At 48.7% G+C, this 17,121-nt stretch overlaps 1 protein-coding gene across 2 annotated transcripts in view; it reads left to right on the top strand.

Moving 5' to 3' along the window:
- sema3ab (sema domain, immunoglobulin domain (Ig), short basic domain, secreted, (semaphorin) 3Ab) overlaps nucleotides 1–17,121 on the top strand; it is a 597,101-nt gene that overhangs the window by 464,462 nt on the left and 115,518 nt on the right. For both annotated transcript variants that reach the window (XM_072470939.1, XM_072470937.1), the window contains exon 7: nucleotides 6,423–6,542. In XM_072470939.1, coding sequence (XP_072327040.1) covers nucleotides 6,423–6,542 — 120 coding nt within the window. The remainder of the gene's footprint in view (nucleotides 1–6,422; nucleotides 6,543–17,121) is intronic.

The following is a 17,121-nucleotide window of genomic DNA, read 5'->3' as shown; positions in this document are numbered from 1 at the left end:
AGGTAGACATCCAACCTGAGCTGTAGGGAGAGTAATAGGATGATCTCATTTTTGAGAGGAGTGATTTTTTCTGCCCACGGTCAATTTCATTTGAGCATATAGTAAAGCTTTATCCAGATACAGATTCCAAATTTTTTCCAAATAGTGAATTATTGGGACTGCAGAGAGGAATGTCAACTAATTCAAATGATTGAAATTTTCCAGATATGAATAAGAGAATAGCACAAGATCTTTTTGTAAACTACAATAATACGCAATGCTTTTTAAAAATTCTTTCATGTGATTTGGGTGCCCCTTTAAGGCATTTGCTGCCCGCCCCTAATTGCCTTTGAGAAGATGGTGGTGAGTCATCTTCATAAACCGCTCATTTCATGTGGTACCTGAGTGGACCAGTTTCAAAGGGCAGTTAGAGTCAGACACATTGCTGTGCGACTGGAGTCACATCTCGACCAGGCCAGGTCAGGATAGCTGATTTCTTTCCCGAAAGGATGTTAGGGACCCAAATGGGTTTTTACGACATTCGATTCATGGCACCATTAGTGAGATTATCTTTATATTCCAAATATATTTATTAATTGAATGTGAATTTCACAAACTGCAATGGTGGGAATGAACCCATGTCCCAGAGAATTAACCTGGGCCTCTAGTTTACTAGTTCACAAACATTACGACAATACCATCTCTCCTGGTGATGCTGCTCTCGAAGATACAAGAACTTTTTTTTAAACAGCAAAATGAGTTAACTTAAGATTCAATTTAATGTAACAAAGCAGAATGATTGTTCTCAGCCTGGAACTTTGATAGTGGCGACTGTAACAATTTTGCATGACAGAATATGAGGCGTTCCATTTTGCTCTTTTGATTAACATTAACAGATGCAAGTTGGAAAGGGGCCAATTAATCTAGAGTTGTTCCTACCGAGAGGAAAATGATTTTTTTAAGTCACTTGGTGAGATTCATTGCTTTTACGCTGAGTAAATATTTCTGTTGCTTGATGATATTACTCCTCAATTTTATCTGTGCTTAATTTGTCGGCATTGCATATTTTGAACTTAAACTCGTTCAGTTAATGTTTTCTCCCCAGTTAACATAAATTTCTGATTATGTCAGATGATTGCTGATCATGCCAATTTCAAGGATGATGTATTTGGGTTGATTTAGTGAATTTGAGCTCCAGACTTGTAGCTGTGAGCTGCACTAGCCTACAGCAGGATCGAAAGTGGACGTCAAAAATGGACAAGAGATTCTTCAGGACCCACTAACACAAATGCCCAGTGTTAATTCCAGGAGGACACCTTGTAGAACTTGCCCATTACTGTTGAAGCAAATACAATGTTAGGCCATCTGATCTAACATGTGAACAGATTGAAAAACTAACCACTGGACTGAAAAACATTCTTACTTTGAACAGCTGAACCAAAATGAATGATATTTAATTTTGCCTTGGAAATTTTGCACACTTAAGCACGGCATACGTTGTTTTGCCTGGTCTGCGTGTTAAGTTAAAGATGTGAATGAACTGTGTGCTTTTACTGTGCCTCAACATTTCCTCCTCCTGCTCCATTCCTCACTCAGTTATATCCAGACATACTTCTCCTGTGGGGGAGTGTAAATGAAGCATTGGGCGCAGCACTCCCTCTGAGGCATTGTCAGCAGGAAGCATGCTTTTAATAAGGCTAAAACAAACAAGAGTGTCAGCTTGTCCCGGCAGAGGTATATTCTCACAACACTCTCGCCAAGCAAGAACAGACAGATCACGTCACATGTATTAGCTATAACAGCACTGATAGTCAGCTTGCAGAAACTGTTGAGTCAGTGACCAGAAAAGCAAACATTACTGTTTGATATGAAGCTCTTCATTAGACAGTTTACACAAAAGGATGGTAAATTGGAGAGCTACAACGTCAGCCTCGGAAAATTACTGCAGCAAGCATTGCAACTTCACTTCGAAATTTCAGTCAAGGATAAGCCATTTTTTCTGGAAACTATTAGTCGGCAGCAATGTATCAAAGTATTCAGGTGAAATCAAGCAAAATGTGAAAAGTTTCTTAATATCATCTGAATCTTAATGTGTCTTAAATCCTTCCTACATACTCGAATCTCTGTTATTCTATACAGATTATTTTACGCAGTTGGAAATTTATGAAGTTGCGCAGGTTTTATTATTTGCTTGTAGTAAATATCATGTTGAAATTCGATGGATGGAATCTGGCATAATTGAACTCGACACCAAGGAGATTGTAAAAACTGAGAAGCTACAATTTTTGTGGTTATATAATGGGCTGGATTCCGCACTGCTCTATGTCGGTATTGGGATTCTGGTACGATCCATCCCTGACTGTAGGCGTGAATTGGTGCAAGTATTTACTAGCAGGGCCCAACTGCCGAGGCTGTTGAGTGGGATGTGGGGGGTGGGGGAGGTGATAGCTGGCGGCCTGTATGTGCAAGGCTCCTGGCCAAAGAGGACAATAACTGTGTTGGGGGTGCGTGTCGGGTGGGTTGTAAGGGAAATGCAGGCAGTTGGGGTGCCATTGGCCTCTAGGGGATTAGGGGACGATGTGACGAGTGAGTAAGGGGGGGGGTGGGTGGTAAAGCTGGGGGCACAGGGGTGGTTACACACCCAGACTGAAGGGATACGTTCATATTCCTCTTCCAGCATGGCGTGTCGGAGCTCTTGGTGAGGCTGGTAGCACTCACAGCCTCTGCCACCTCATCCCAGGCTTCGCTCAGGATCTGCCCCACCCTGGGGAAGGGGGTGTCCCTCCCTACACAACGGCATCCAGCATTCGGTAGATCACGGACTCCCGGAACCTTGGATCAGCCATCATCTGGGCTGGAGTGAGCGTCGGTGCAGAGTGAGCGTCTGTGCTGAGTGAGCGTCTGTGCTGAGTGAGCGTCTGTGCAGACTGACCGTCTGTGCTGAGTGACCGTCTGTGCTGAGTGACCGTCTGTGCTGAGTGAGCGTCTGTGCTGAGTGAGCGTCTGTGCTGACTGACCGTCTGTGCTGAGTGAGCGTCTGTGCTGAGTGACCGTCTGTGCTGAGTGAGCGGCTGTGCTGAGTGAGCGTCTGTGCTGAGTGAGCGTCTGTGCTGAGTGAGCGTCTCTGCTGAGTGACTGTCTGTGCTGAGTGACCGTCTGTGCTGAGTGAGCGTCTGTGCTGAGTGATTGTCTGTGCTGAGTGACTGTCTGTGCTGAGTGAGCGTCTGTGCTGAGTGACCGTCTGTGCTGAGTGAGCTTCTGTGCTGAGTGAGTGTCTGTGCTGAGTGACTGTCTGTGCTGAGTGACTGTCTGAGCTGAGTGACTGTCTGAGCTGAGTGAGCGTCTGTGCTGAGTGACCGTCTGTGCTGAGTGACTGTCTGTGCTGAGTGACTGTCTGAGCTGAGTGAGCGTCTGTGCTGAGTGACTGTCTGTGCTGAGTGAGCGTCTGTGCTGAGTGACTGTCTGAGCTGAGTGAGCGCCTGTGCTGAGTGAGCGTCTGTGCTGAGTGACCGTCTATGCTGAGTGACTGTCTGTGCTGAGTGACCGTCTGTGCTGAGTGAGCGTCTGTGCTGAGTGACCGTCTATGCTGAGTGACTGTCTGTGCTGAGTGACTGTCTGAGCTGAGTGAGCGTCTGTGCTGAGTGACTGTCTGTGCTGAGTGAGCGTCTGTGCTGAGTGACTGTCTGAGCTGAGTACTCGTCTGTGCTGAGTGACTGTCTGAGCTCAGTGAGCGTCTGTGCTGAGTGAGCGTCTGTGCTGAGTGACCGTCTATGCTGAGTGACTGTCTGTGCTGAGTGACCGTCTGTGCTGAGTGACTGTCTGTGCTGAGTGACTGTCTGAGCTGAGTGAGCGTCTGTGCTGAGTGAGCGTCTGTGCTGAGTGAGCGTCTGTGCTGAGTGAGCGTCTGTGCTGAGTGAGCGTCTGTGCTGAGTGAGCGTCTGTGCTGAGTGAGCGTCTGTGCTGAGTGACCGTCTGTGCTGAGTGACTGTCTGTGCTGAGTGACTGTCTGTGCTGAGTGACTGTCTGTGCTGAGTGACCATCTGTGCTGAGTGACTGTCTGTGCTGAGTGAGCGTCTGTGCTGAGTGAGCTTCTGTGCTGAGTGACCGTCTGTGCTGAGTGACCATCTGTGCTGAGTGACCGTCTGTGCTGAGTGACTGTCTGAGCTGAGTGAGCGTCTGTGCTGAGTGACCGTCTGTGCTGAGTGACTGTCTGAGCTGAGTGACTGTCTGAGCTGAGTGAGCGTCTGTGCTGAGTGACCGTCTGTGCTGAGTGACTGTCTGTGCTGAGTGACTGTCTGAGCTGCGTGAGCGTCTGTGCTGAGTGACCGTCTGTGCTGAGTGACTGTCTGAGCTGAGTGACTGTCTGAGCTGAGTGACTGTCTGAGCTGAGTGAGCGTCTGTGCTGAGTGACCGTCTGTGCTGAGTGACTGTCTGTGCTGAGTGACTGTCTGAGCTGAGTGAGCGTCTGTGCTGAGTGACTGTCTGTGCTGAGTGAGCGTCTGTGCTGAGTGACTGTCTGAGCTGAGTAACCGTCTGTGCTGAGTGACTGTCTGAGCTGAGTACTCGTCTGTGCTGAGTGAGCGTCTGTGCTGAGTGAGCGTCTGTGCTGAGTGAGCGTCTGTGCTGAGTGAGCGTCTGTGCTGAGTGACCGTCTGTGCTGAGTGACTGTCTGTGCTGAGTGACTGTCTGTGCTGAGTGAGCTTCTGTGCTGAGTGACCGTCTGTGCTGAGTGACCGTCTGTGCTGAGTGACCGTCTGTGCTGAGTGACTGTCTGTGCTGAGTGACCGTCTGTGCTGAGTGACTGTCTGAGCTGAGTGAGCGTCTGTGCTGAGTGACCGTCTGTGCTGAGTGACCGTCTGTGCTGAGTGACTGTCTGTGCTGAGTGAGCTTCTGTGCTGAGTGACCGTCTGTGCTGAGTGAGCGTCTGTGCTGAGTGAGCGTCTGTGCTGAGTGAGCGTCTGTGCTGAGTGACCGTCTGTGCTGAGTGACCGTCTGTGCTGAGTGACCGTCTGTGCTGAGTGAGCGTCTGTGCTGAGTGAACGTCTGTGCTGAGTGACCGTCTGTGCTGAGTGAGCGCCTGTGCTGAGTGACCGTCTGTGCTGAGTGACCGTCTGTGCTGAGTGACCGTCTGTGCTGTATGACTGTCTGTGCTGAGTGAGCGTCTGTGCTGAGTGAGCGTCTGTGCTGAGTGAGCATCTGTGCTGAGTGAGCGTCTGTGCTGAGTGACTGTCTGTGCTGAGTGAGCGTCTGTGCTGAGTGAGCGTCTGTGCTGAGTGAGCGTCTGTGCTGAGTAACTGTCTGTGCTGAGTGAGCGTCTGTGCTGAGTGACCGTCTGAGCTGAGTGAGCGTCTGTGCTGAGTGAGCGTCTGTGCTGAGTGAGCGTCTGTGCTGAGTGAGCGTCTGTGCTGAGTGACTGTCTGTGCTGAGTGAGCGTCTGTGCTGAGTGACCGTCTGAGCTGAGTGAGCGTCTGTGCTGAGTGAGCGTCTGTGCTGAGTGAGCGTCTGTGCTGAGTGACTGTCTGTGCTGAGTGAGCGTCTGTGCTGAGTGACCGTCTGTGCTGAGTGAGCGTCTGTGCTGAGTGACCGTCTGTGCTGAGTGAGCGTCTGTGCTGAGTGACCGTCTGTGCTGAGTGACTGTCTGAGCTGAGTGAGCGTCTGTGTTGAGTGACTGTCTGTACTGAGTGACCGTCTGTGCTGAGTGAGCGTCTGTGCTGAGTGACCGTCTGTGCTGAGTGACTGTCTGAGCTGAGTGAGCGTCTGTGTTGAGTGACTGTCTGTACTGAGTGACCGTCTGTGCTGAGTGACTGTCTGAGCTGAGTGAATGTCTGTGCTGAGTGACCGTCTGTGCTGAGTGACTGTCTGTGCTGAGTGACTGTCTGTGCTGAGTGAGCGTCTGTGCTGAGTGACCGTCTGTGCTGAGTGACTGTTTGAGCTGGGTGAGCGTCTGTGCTGAGTGACTGTCTGTGCTGAGTGACTGTCTGAGCTGAGTGAGCGTCTGTGCTGAGTGAGCGTCTGTGCTGAGTGAGCGTCTGTGCTGAGTGACTGTCTGAGCTGAGTGACTGTTTGAGCTGGGTGAGCGTCTGTGCTGAGTGACTGTCTGTGCTGAGTGACTGTCTGAGCTGAGTGAGCGTCTGTGCTGAGTGAGCGTCTGTGCTGAGTGAGCGTCTGTGCTGAGTGACTGTCTGAGCTGAGTGAGCGTCTCTGCTGAGTGAGCGTCTGTGCTGCTCTTTGGGTGACACTAAGGAATAATGCACTCACTGCATCATCCGATCAACTTTGAAAAGAATAGGAAAGAAAGAGGAGATCGAGGAGTCATTACTGTAACCGAGGTGCAATGTTCAAAATGTGTGAATTCTATGATTCCATACACAATGTATCACGGGAACATGCCCCAAAGAAACAGTTCTTCCGATCCTGACAACTTTGTGCTCCCTATTTCACAGATGGGGAACTATATTCGGGCACAGCAGCAGATTTCATGGGCAGAGATTTTGCAATCTTCCGCACTTTGGGGCAGCATCACCCGATAAGGACAGAGCAGCACGACTCCAGGTGGCTGAATGGTGAGTAGCTGGGAAATTACTCGCACAGGTTCACTTCCTTCCTTCGGTTTACTCCAAGTCCAATTCTGGCCTTTTAGACATCTCTTCCGATAATATTTCAAAACATGAATCCTCTGCATACCCTGGGAATTTTTACTTTAATTCATATTCAGTTTTCTGAAAAATTTTCAGGTTTTTCTTGTTATTTGTTTTCTCAAAATATGTTCTCCTCAAGGTGAATGTCGTCCCTTCACAGCAGTTCAGTGATTGGTTGAAAATCAAAAGTAAACATCCTGATACAAAAAAGAACCTTTCTGGTTGTTCGCATTTTGCTGCTTCATAATGTACTGACCTGAACTAGCACAGAGTAAAGTATTGATCAATCAGAGGGAGGGGGCGCTCCAGTTTGTTATCCCCATGGGTCTTTAGCCTTTTATTCTTCTAGCTGTCAGCCTCCCTAATGGATTCTCCCCATCAGGCTCTGTGTTCCCAGTGGAGGATCGACGGAAATCCAGCTCAGGTGCTGCACCCTGCGTACTGTCTGCAGTTAGTGCGCGACATCAGGATAATCGGCAAGAAAATTCCCGATCTGGGTGTTTTTGGACCTTGACCGTTCAATATGTTAGAGTTGATCTGATCCTCTCCCCATCCAGCACCGGGATCATCCATATTTTCCAGCAGATATCATCAGATAAAAATCATAGAATCCCTACAGTAATCTGTCCTGAAACCTGTGAAAGAGAAGCCAACCGAGGCCCCTCCCCCACCCTATCCCCATAACTCCGTGCATTGACCATGGCCAACTCAACTAACCTGCACGTCTTTGGACTGTGGGAGGAAACCGGAGCACCCGGGGGAACCCACGCTGACACGGGGAGAACGTGCAGATTCCGCACAGACAGTGACCCAGGCCGGGAATCGAACCTGGACCCTGGCGCTGTGAGGCAGCGGTGCTAACCACTATGCCACCGTGAACAGAGTTTAAAATCTGAGTTTAATTTCTTTCCCTTTCCCAAACACGATAACTAAGAGTTAACTTACATTAGTTTTTTCTCACGTCACTCACACAGCTGTTTTAAACTCCATTATTGGGGATTAGGTGTTACAATTCCACACACACACAGGCCGCGATTCTCTGGTCTGGCGCCAGAGTGTCGTGCCGGCGCCAAAACAGGAGTACTTCACTCCGGCGCCGGTTCTGAGACCCGATTCTCGGGTCCTGGGGGGGCCAGCAGGGTGCTGGAACGACCCACGCCGCTGCAGCTGCCGGTCCCGGTGTCGACCCGGCACCGCGGGGTCTGCACAGTTGGGCCGGCACCAACTAGCACATGCGCACTGGCTGTCATCCCCGCGCCTGCCCCGACGCCAAATGGCGCAGGGATCCAGGAACCGGGGCGGAGGAAAAGAGGTCTGCAGCCAGCGAGGCCGGCCCGCCGATCGGTGGGTCCCGATCGCAGGCCAGGCCACCACAGAGGGCCTCCCCGGGATTGGACCCCCCCCCTCCACCCCCACAGGCCGACCCCGGACCCTTCAACCCCGAGGTCCCGCCGGCCCAGAGCATGTTAGAACGGCGCCGGCGGGTCTCGGATTTTTTGGGACGGCCGCTCGGCCCATCCGGGCCGGAGAATCGCGGCCAGAGGATCGCCGCTACGGCCATTTGCAGCGATTCTCCGTGCGGCCCGGCGCCACGCGCGAGCGGCTGTTTTCACAGGGGTGGGAGAATCACGTCCCGGCGTTGGGGCGGCGTGACCCGATTCGTGCGGCGCCGCGGTGATTCTCCACCCCGGCGGGGGGGTCGGAGAATCCCACCCAAATTTCAATCCCGAAATTCTTTACCATTTTAAGGATATCATTTAATCTATACTAAAATAACACTTGCTTTGATTCATATTCTGATTATAAACTGTTATCTAATGCTGACAAGTCATCACAAAGGTCTCCTTTGTGAAGTATTCTTTGTGGTTCCCCCATTGTCTCACACAGATTCCTGGCCAAACACACAAAGAGAAACTGTTCTAAGATCAACACATTTAATGCTGACAGGATGTAAAGGGAGGCCCAGGGTTACTTGCCCAATTCCAGCCTCCCAGAAAGGGCAAGATTAGACACTTGCAGTGTGTCAAATTATGGGTTCAGATCAAACGTATCACTTGATGCAGTAACCCGTTGCAGCACATTGCTTCAGTACCAGCATTCCACCGGTTAGCTACTATTTAAAAGGGCTGAGTGCGGTAAGCCTGCAGAAAACCCTTTTTTGCAGCAATACAAAATTAATAAAATGAACTCTGTCTTTTTGAAACAGGTCTCTTATTCTGATTTAGAATGTTCCCCATTTATTTGCTCGGAAAGTCTTTCTATTGGTCTGTTCAATAAGTGTTAGTTCTGTCAGAAACCATTTTGCCGTCAGTGTTGTGATTTGAAACATTGTGAATGTGTACAGCTGTGAGTTTGGAGGTTCAGGCTGTAGAGTCAACCCTGACTGTGACCCACAATTTTCACTGAGCTGCAAGTCTCCACGCCTTCAAGAAAGCAGCAACGGAGCCGTGAGTCCGGAAACACTGCCCCCGAACACAACACCCATAATTTGGGGCCAGGTTGGAGATTGCAGATCTATGGTTCATGTAAAAGAGACGCTGCCTTCAAACAGATCCAGTTCGGTTTCCATCACCTCAGCTCCAGGACATCGCTGCAGGAGTTCCTCAGGGTAGTGTCCTCGGCCCAACCACCTTCAGCTGCTTCATCAATGACCTTCCTTCCATCATAAGGTCAGAAGTAGGGTTGTTCGTGGATGACTGCACAATGTTCAGTAACATTGCGACTCCTCAGATAATGAAGCAGTCCCTGTCCAAATGCAGCAAGGCCTGGGCAATATCCAGGCTCGGGGCTGACAAGTGACAAGTAACATTTGTGCCACACAAGTGCCAGGTAATGGCCATCTCCAAAAAGAGAGGATTGAACTATCGCCACTTGACGTTCGTTGGCATTACCATGACTGAATCCCCCACTATCACCATCCTGGGGGGGTTACCATTGATCAGAAACTGAAGTGGACTAGCTGCATTAACACTGTGGCTAACAGGGCAGGTTAAAGACTAGGAATCCTATGGTAAGTAACTCACCTCCTGACACACCAAAGCCTGTCCACTGTCTACAAGGCACAAGTCAGGAGTGTGATGGAATATTCTCCACTAGCCTGGGCAATAAATTCTGATCCAGCCAACATGCCCACATCCTGGAAATTAATTTTTTAAAAAGTGTTCATTCATGGATTTCAAAAACATGGGGCGTCATTCTCCGCCGGCGGGAGTCTCCGTTCTGCCGGCGCCCGGGGGTTTCCCGACGGCGTGGGGCTGCCCCACAATGGGAAACCCCATTGACCGGCCGGTGTGACGGAGACTCCCACCGGCAGGTCGGGGCAGAAATGTGGCGGGGCGGGTAGGAGAATTTCGCCCATGACTTGTGGGGTTTAGACATTTGAGAAAAATATACAAATCTGCCAGGGTTATTTAGAGAGGCAGGGTACTCTTTTGGAAAGTGCGAAGTATGCCTTTGGGAGTGGTCAGTTGCCCATTAGTGTTGTTAAGCGTTGACATGAATGTGCCTAAAAAGTGGATAAACTCAGTGGGACTGTCTAAGTTGTCAAGGCATTTAAATCCACAAAGTCTTTAAATTTTCTTCTGTACGGGGAGAATATAGTTGGAAAAAAAGCGCTTACAATTTCACTAGCTGTCTGTTGGCAGAAACCTGAGGGTTATCATTATAGTGCTGCATGACTGATTCTGCAACCTATTATTATCACAGTGGGATACCTGTATGTTCACAGTTTTGATTCACAGTTCCAAGTCTTTGATGTTTGTCTCCCTAAGAGATTAAGTGCTTGATGGAATTTAAATGTATTGACTTGTTTTTGTCAGTGAGTCTTTTTTTTTTAAATTGTGAAGTCATCCATAGACACTTTGGCCCAGATTTCTGCTTCCAGGTTGAATTACCATCGATGGTAGAATTCCAAAGTCTGTGAACTCGACCTTGAAAAATGGTTGCTTGCAGATCATACTTTAGGTGGGTGGGGGGGGTGGGGCGGGGGGGGGGGGTGGTACAGGCTGGAGTGGAAGTCAGGCAGACCCGCCATCCCAAAACAGGTGCATAGGCATTTTTCACAGAAGGTCTGCCTCTGCTATGGCACTATGTTGAAAGAAATAATACAAAAATAATAACATAAAAAAATACATTTCCAGCCCTTACCCTCACCTCACTCGTCCTCCACATACTCCCTATGGCCTCATCCATACCAACCTGTGCAAAATTAGGCCCTTCTACCCTCTCCTATGGTTCCTCATACCCCCATGTCAACCCATGCCCCTCTGCCCACCTCCCATGCCCCTCATACCCCCTATTCCTCGCATATCTCCACGGGCCTTTATGGCCCCTATACCAATTCATGCCAACTTATATCAACCCATGCCATCAACCCACCACCCTTTGCCCTTACCCCCTCCTGTCAACTCACCTTTGACAGCTCCTTGACAGCTTTGACAGCTGAACAGTTCTTTGGCAGCAGGACAGTTTGCCAATTCTTGGACAGCTGGACATTTTGATATGACAGCTGGCAGTTCCAATGAGTTTGTGCAGAACAAATGGCAATCCTGTTCAGTTGTAACAATTCCATGGGTGCCTTACCTCTCCAAAAAGGGTCCTTGGATCATATTCAAAGGGGCACCTTACCTATCCAAAGCTTTATCTTGGATTTCCAAAATAGATCCACCATTTTCAGACATCCTCTTACCTGTTTTAATCTGCACACTTCGGGTTTCATACTCCTGGTCTACTAAAGTTCCACTCTAGAGGAAGCAGCTGGTGATATTATGTTGCCTCTGTAAACTATGCATGTCTGAACCCTGGCCCAACTCCTCCTTCGCCCTGAGAAAATGGAACATGCCAATGTGGGGTCAGACTTAGAATTTTCAGTCATTTGTAGGATCTTTGCTGTGAAGGAAAACCTCTTCATAGTGACAAAAATATGGGTCTTAGAATTTTATTTTTTTCCCCTCACCATGACTCCTAGGGCCTGCCCACTGTGGACACCAGGTGTGTTGGCAAGGAGGGTATAAGGGAAGAAGTTGATATGAAAGTTATGAGGGGCAATTGGGGTTGGGTAGAGGGGTAAAAGTTAGGTTGCTAGGGAGGCAATGAGTGGTTTGGGAGTGGTTGGGAGGAATGAGGTGGCATGAGCATTTTTTGATTCATTTATGGGATGTGGGTATCAATGGCTTGGCCAGCATTTATTGCCCATCACTAGTTGTCCTTCAGGAGGTGGTGGTGAGCTGCCTTCTTGAACCACCTACAGTCCCTGAGGTACACCCACGCCAATTGGCATGGATGAGGCTTCAGGAGTGTGAGGAGGGGTGAGGGGCGAGTGGTGAGGGCTTTTTAGCTGTGACAAAGTCGCAGAGCATCGAGGTGAGCATTTTCACCAGCCCGCCTCCACACCCTTAGTTCCAGTGGCTGCCTCGACCGTATTTCTGGGGCAATGGGTCCAACTCCTATTAACACCCAACCCTGTCCTGGAACAAGACTGAAAATTTGGGCATTTCCTCCCCAGTTGGGTTTGCTGAGGTGGGTATTTCCCCACTCAGGTTCAGAGATTCAGCCCCATGCGTGCCACATGTGGTGGGAATGGTTGTGATGACACATTATTCAATACCGCATCCACCATTTGATATTTCATTTGAGCAAACTGATTAATTTCTGTCTTCAACTTGGAGTGTTGACCTGCAGTTTGTAGAATGGAAAACAGTTTGAATAGCATGGTCAAAAAATAGCCAACAGAGAGCTGCAGTGCAGTGTTTACTGAAGTGCTCAAAAACTAAACCATACAAAGCAAGTAACTTACAGCTGTAAATCAGTCAGATAGAGACAGAGGTTAAGTACAATGTGACCAGACTTGAGGGGTCCGAAGTGTTCAGATCTGGGAACGATTATAATACGACACTACTGTTGTGCTGTGTCATCTAATGAGTGTCAACAGACGTAACTCTAATAGCAACAGAACTGAACTTTACTCATCAAACAGAAAAAATGGGACATGAATGAATAAGAACAGACAGTAAAAAAAAAAGTGTGAGGAGGGGTGAGGGGCGAGTGGTGAGGGCTTTTTAGCTGGGACAAAGTCGCAGAGCATCGAGGTGAGCATTTTCACCAGCCCGCCTTGACCGTGGGGTCAAGTAAAATAAGCGATTAACTGTGAGCAGTGGCATGGAGTTTTAGTGTTTAAAATCACACTTTATTTATAAGCAAATTAAAATCTAGAACACTCGCATTGAATTCCTTTGCTACTTTTCAGAAGTTTAACTATTTTAAATTAAATTGGTTAATATATCTCCTTAAGTAGTGGACAAATAATTTTTTTATGATCACATTAATCTTTGGTGTAGTCAGATTTGCATCGAAGAAGTGAATATTCCAATACCAATATTAAATAATTAATCGGAACACATATTAATGAGTGAAATTTTAAAGCAAATCATTTAAGTATTTATATCTCATGATTCCATTTGTGAGGCACAGAGTATGTGATTATAGCACAAATATTGAGTACAGTTTTATCTACACTGTGTGTGCATAGCTGGAAGCACTGAATGTGTTTTACTGCTGGATTCCAGTTACTCCATATTTCATATCCCCAGAGTTCTGCACGATGCATATTTACTTGTTTCATCACATTCAGTGTCGACTCTCAAGGAACGGATCATGAAGTCGATGCCAAATTTACAATTTTGATGTGACTGGGGGCTCAACTATAATCTGCATAAATATAAAACGCCTTTTAATACAATAAGTTCCTAAGGTACTCCACAAGTAATATCAAACAAAGTTTGACACCACACAAGGAACTATTTGGATGAACAGATAGGTTTCAAGGAGCTCTTACAGGAGAGCGTGGTATGGAGGCAGGGATGTTTACACAAGGAATTGCAGAGCTGAAGCTCGATGCAACTGAAGACATGGGGCGCGATTCTCCGACCCCCCACCGGGTCGGAGAATCACCAGGGGCTGGCATGAATCCCGCCCCCGCCGTGTCCCAAATTCTCCGCCACCAGATATTCGGCGGGGCCAACCCGGCGATTCTCCGGCCCGCGATGGGCCGAAGTCCCGCTGCTGGAATGCCTGTCCCGCCGGCGTGGATTAAACCTTCTTTTGAACGGCGGGACAAGGCGGCGCGGGCGGGCTCCGGAGTCCTGGGTGGGGGCGCGGGGCAATCTGGCCCCGGGGGGTGCCCCCATGATGGCCTGGCCCGCGATCAGGGCCCACCGATCCGCGGGCGGGCCTGTGCCGTGGGGGCAGTCTTTTCCTTTCGCCTTCGCCATGGTATTCACTATGGCGGAGGCGGAAGAGACCCCCTCCCCTGCGCATGCGCGAGGATGACGTCAGCAGCCGCTGACGCTCCCGCGCATGCGTCGCCCGGCGAAGACCTTTCGGCCCCGGCTGTCGTGGTGCCAAAGGCCTTTCCCGCCAGCCGGCGGAGCGGAAACCACTCCGGCGCGGGCCTAGCCCCTCAAGGTGAGGGCTTGGCCCCGAAAGGTGCTGAGAATTCCGCACCTTTGGGGCGGCCCGACGCCGGAGTGGTTCCCGCCACTCCATCCCGCCGGGACCCCCCGCCCCGCCGGGTCGGGGAGAATCCCGCCCATGGCTACTGAATTGGAGTAATTAAAATTGGGGATGCACAAGATGCTAGAATTGGAGGCGTGCCAATACTTTGGAGGGCTGTGAGACTGGGAGATTACAGAGATAGGGAGGAGTGAAGCCATGGAGGGATTTGAAAAACATCACAATATTGACAATCTCGCATTCATAGGCATCAACATTGTTTTGCATTGAGAGATAATACAGTATAAGAGCAATAAATACAAACACCACTTACTGATGTTAACGGGATTTGCAATGTGTAATTAGCAGGTTTATTTACAGGTGTGCTGTTCATTTGCAAAAAATGTACGTCTTTAAAGCAGATGAGATCTGATGCCTGCTTGTTTTCATTCAGAAACAGTCAAAGTCACATAATAAATAGTTCTACAATGGAATAAGCACTATCTTTATTTAAATAGCTCTGCTGAGCATCAGTAACAAGACCAAACACAAAGATTTTCACCCTTTTTTTGCTTGGAATATTATTAATCGAGAAATATTTGTTGCTGAATGTTTAACTATGTCAGAGTGTTATTGCCTTATTTCCTCATGATCATTTTTGCCAGTTATTCTGACCAAAACACTGAGACACTGATTAACAGGGAAAGTTAAACGGTAGGTGAAAAATGCAGTAAAGGGAAGAGAGTGGATAGGACATCAGCAACATAAAGATGCCATAACATTCACCGAGGCAAACCCAGAAACCAAGGAGAAGGATTAGAGGACGTGACCAAAGGCACGAGTGAAGGGCTCGGTTTTTTAGACATTTATGCAGGTACGATTAGGCAGAGGGGACAGAAAGATCCAGAATGTTGGATCAAGGTAGCTGAGAACTAGGCTGCCAAGGATAACAGAGAGGAGGGAGGATGAAAAGGAGACGAGAATGAGAAGGGCAGAATGCAATCATTAACACGTATACCTGACTGAGATTAAAGTGATAGGCTATGACAGCAGTTGTAAATGAGAGCAATGCACAGGGTACTATCAGACAGGGATAACTATGGAGATTGATGAGGGTTAGGTTTAAAAGAGATTTGAGGTTTAATATAGGACAGGATAAATTGGATGTTGTTTTCCACACTTTGGAGTTTTTGAAGGAAAGATGTGTGGAGATGTTGTGCAATCTCCAGTGCTCCAGTTAAGTTCCAAGCCAACACACTTAGGGATATGGTTGAACTGTTCTTCCTCAGATGTTGACACATATCCAATACAATGCTTTTTGTTGGAGAAAGGTAAGGAAATCCATAAAATATTGGCATTTTCAAATGTTGCAATTTGACCCTTTCTACACAGAAGTTTGGGACTCAAAGGGCTTTATTGCTTTAACACAATAAGATCAAGGCTTACTTGCCTTTCCTGACTGTTGTACCTCATATAAATCTTGTGAGAGTTGAGCAGTTGCAGATGATAAATGATGGGCTGCTTTGATTCACGAGAAATTGTAGTTTATAAAGAGCATTTGCTTTTCAGAATATTGAAAGCCCAGGTGCAAACATCAGAATTGCAGTTAATGTGCCTCTGGTAAAATGTTACTTCTACTCCTTGCTGGTGAGAAAGTAAAAGATTTATTATTTTTAAATAGCAGAGCAGAGGTGGACATCTGTTCGTGAGTTGAAGCATTAAGGTGCTTAGGGAATCTTTTTTGCGGGCAATACTGAGGTGAGAGTGACTGCCCTCGACATCAAGGCAGCATTTGACCGAGTGTGGCATCAAGGAGCCCGAGCTAAACTGGAGTCAATGGGAATCAGGGGGGAAAACTCTCCGCTCGTTGGAGTCATACCCGGCACAAAGGAAGATGGTTGTGGTGGTTGGAGGTCAATCATCTCAGCTCCAGGACATCACTGCAGGAGTTCCTCAGGGTCGTGTCCTAGGCCCCAACCATCTTCAGCTGCTTCATCAACGACCTTCCATCCATCATAAGGTGAGAGGTGGGGATGTTTGCGGATGACTGCACAATGTTCAGTACTATTCGGGATTCCTCAGACACTGAAGCAGTCCATGTCCAAATGCAGCAAGACCTGGACAATATCCAGGCTTGTGCTGATAAGTGGCAAGTTACATTCACGCCACGCAAGTGCCCGGCAATGACCATCTCCTACAAGAAAGGATCTAATCACCGCCCATTGACAGTCGTTCTTTTCTACTCTACTGTGTGTTCCTGTTGTCTCTCCCGTGCGGGTCCAGACTCCCCACTTGCCTGGATGATTGCAGCTCCAACAACACTCAAGAAGCTCAACACCACCCAGGACAACGCAGCCTGTTTTATTGGCACCTCATCCACAAATCTTCAAACCCTCCACCACGGACGAACAGTGACAGCCGTGTGTACCATCTGCAAGATGCACTGCAGTAACTCACCAAGGTTCCTTAGGCAGCACCTTCTAAACCCACGACCACTACCATCTAGAAGGACAAGAGCAGCCGATACCTGGGAACCCCACCACCTGGAGGTTCCCCTCCAAGTCACTCACCACCCTGACTTGGAAATATATCGGCCGTTCCTTCACTGTCGCTGGAGCCAAATCCTGGGACTACCTCCCTAACAGCACTGTGGATGTACCTACACCTCATAGAAGCAGAGAAAATAGGCCCTTCGAGCCTGCTCCTCCATTCATTATAAATATGGCTAATCATTAAATTCAGTAACCTGTTCCCGCTTCCCCCCATGCCCCCCCCCCCCCCCCCCTCAGCCCCAAGAGCGGTATCTAAATACTTCTTAAAAGCATACGGGGCTGGATTCTCCGCTCTGGGACACCTGGAATGCGTTCCCCGATGGGACGCAGAACCTGGTGTCGGGGCAAAATCGGGGTTGGTGGCGGGTGCCGACCCGAGCACTCCGGCCCCCTGCTGGCAGCGTGTCCACACCACACGCCAGCGGCATGTAAATAAATGTAGCTAACAGGCTTACACTGCCAAA

Source organism: Scyliorhinus torazame, chromosome 13 (genome assembly GCF_047496885.1).
Source record: "Scyliorhinus torazame isolate Kashiwa2021f chromosome 13, sScyTor2.1, whole genome shotgun sequence".
NCBI lineage: Eukaryota > Metazoa > Chordata > Chondrichthyes > Carcharhiniformes > Scyliorhinidae > Scyliorhinus > Scyliorhinus torazame.
Note: the sequence above shows the minus strand (reverse complement) of the source record. Positions and strands in the feature narration are given on the sequence as shown.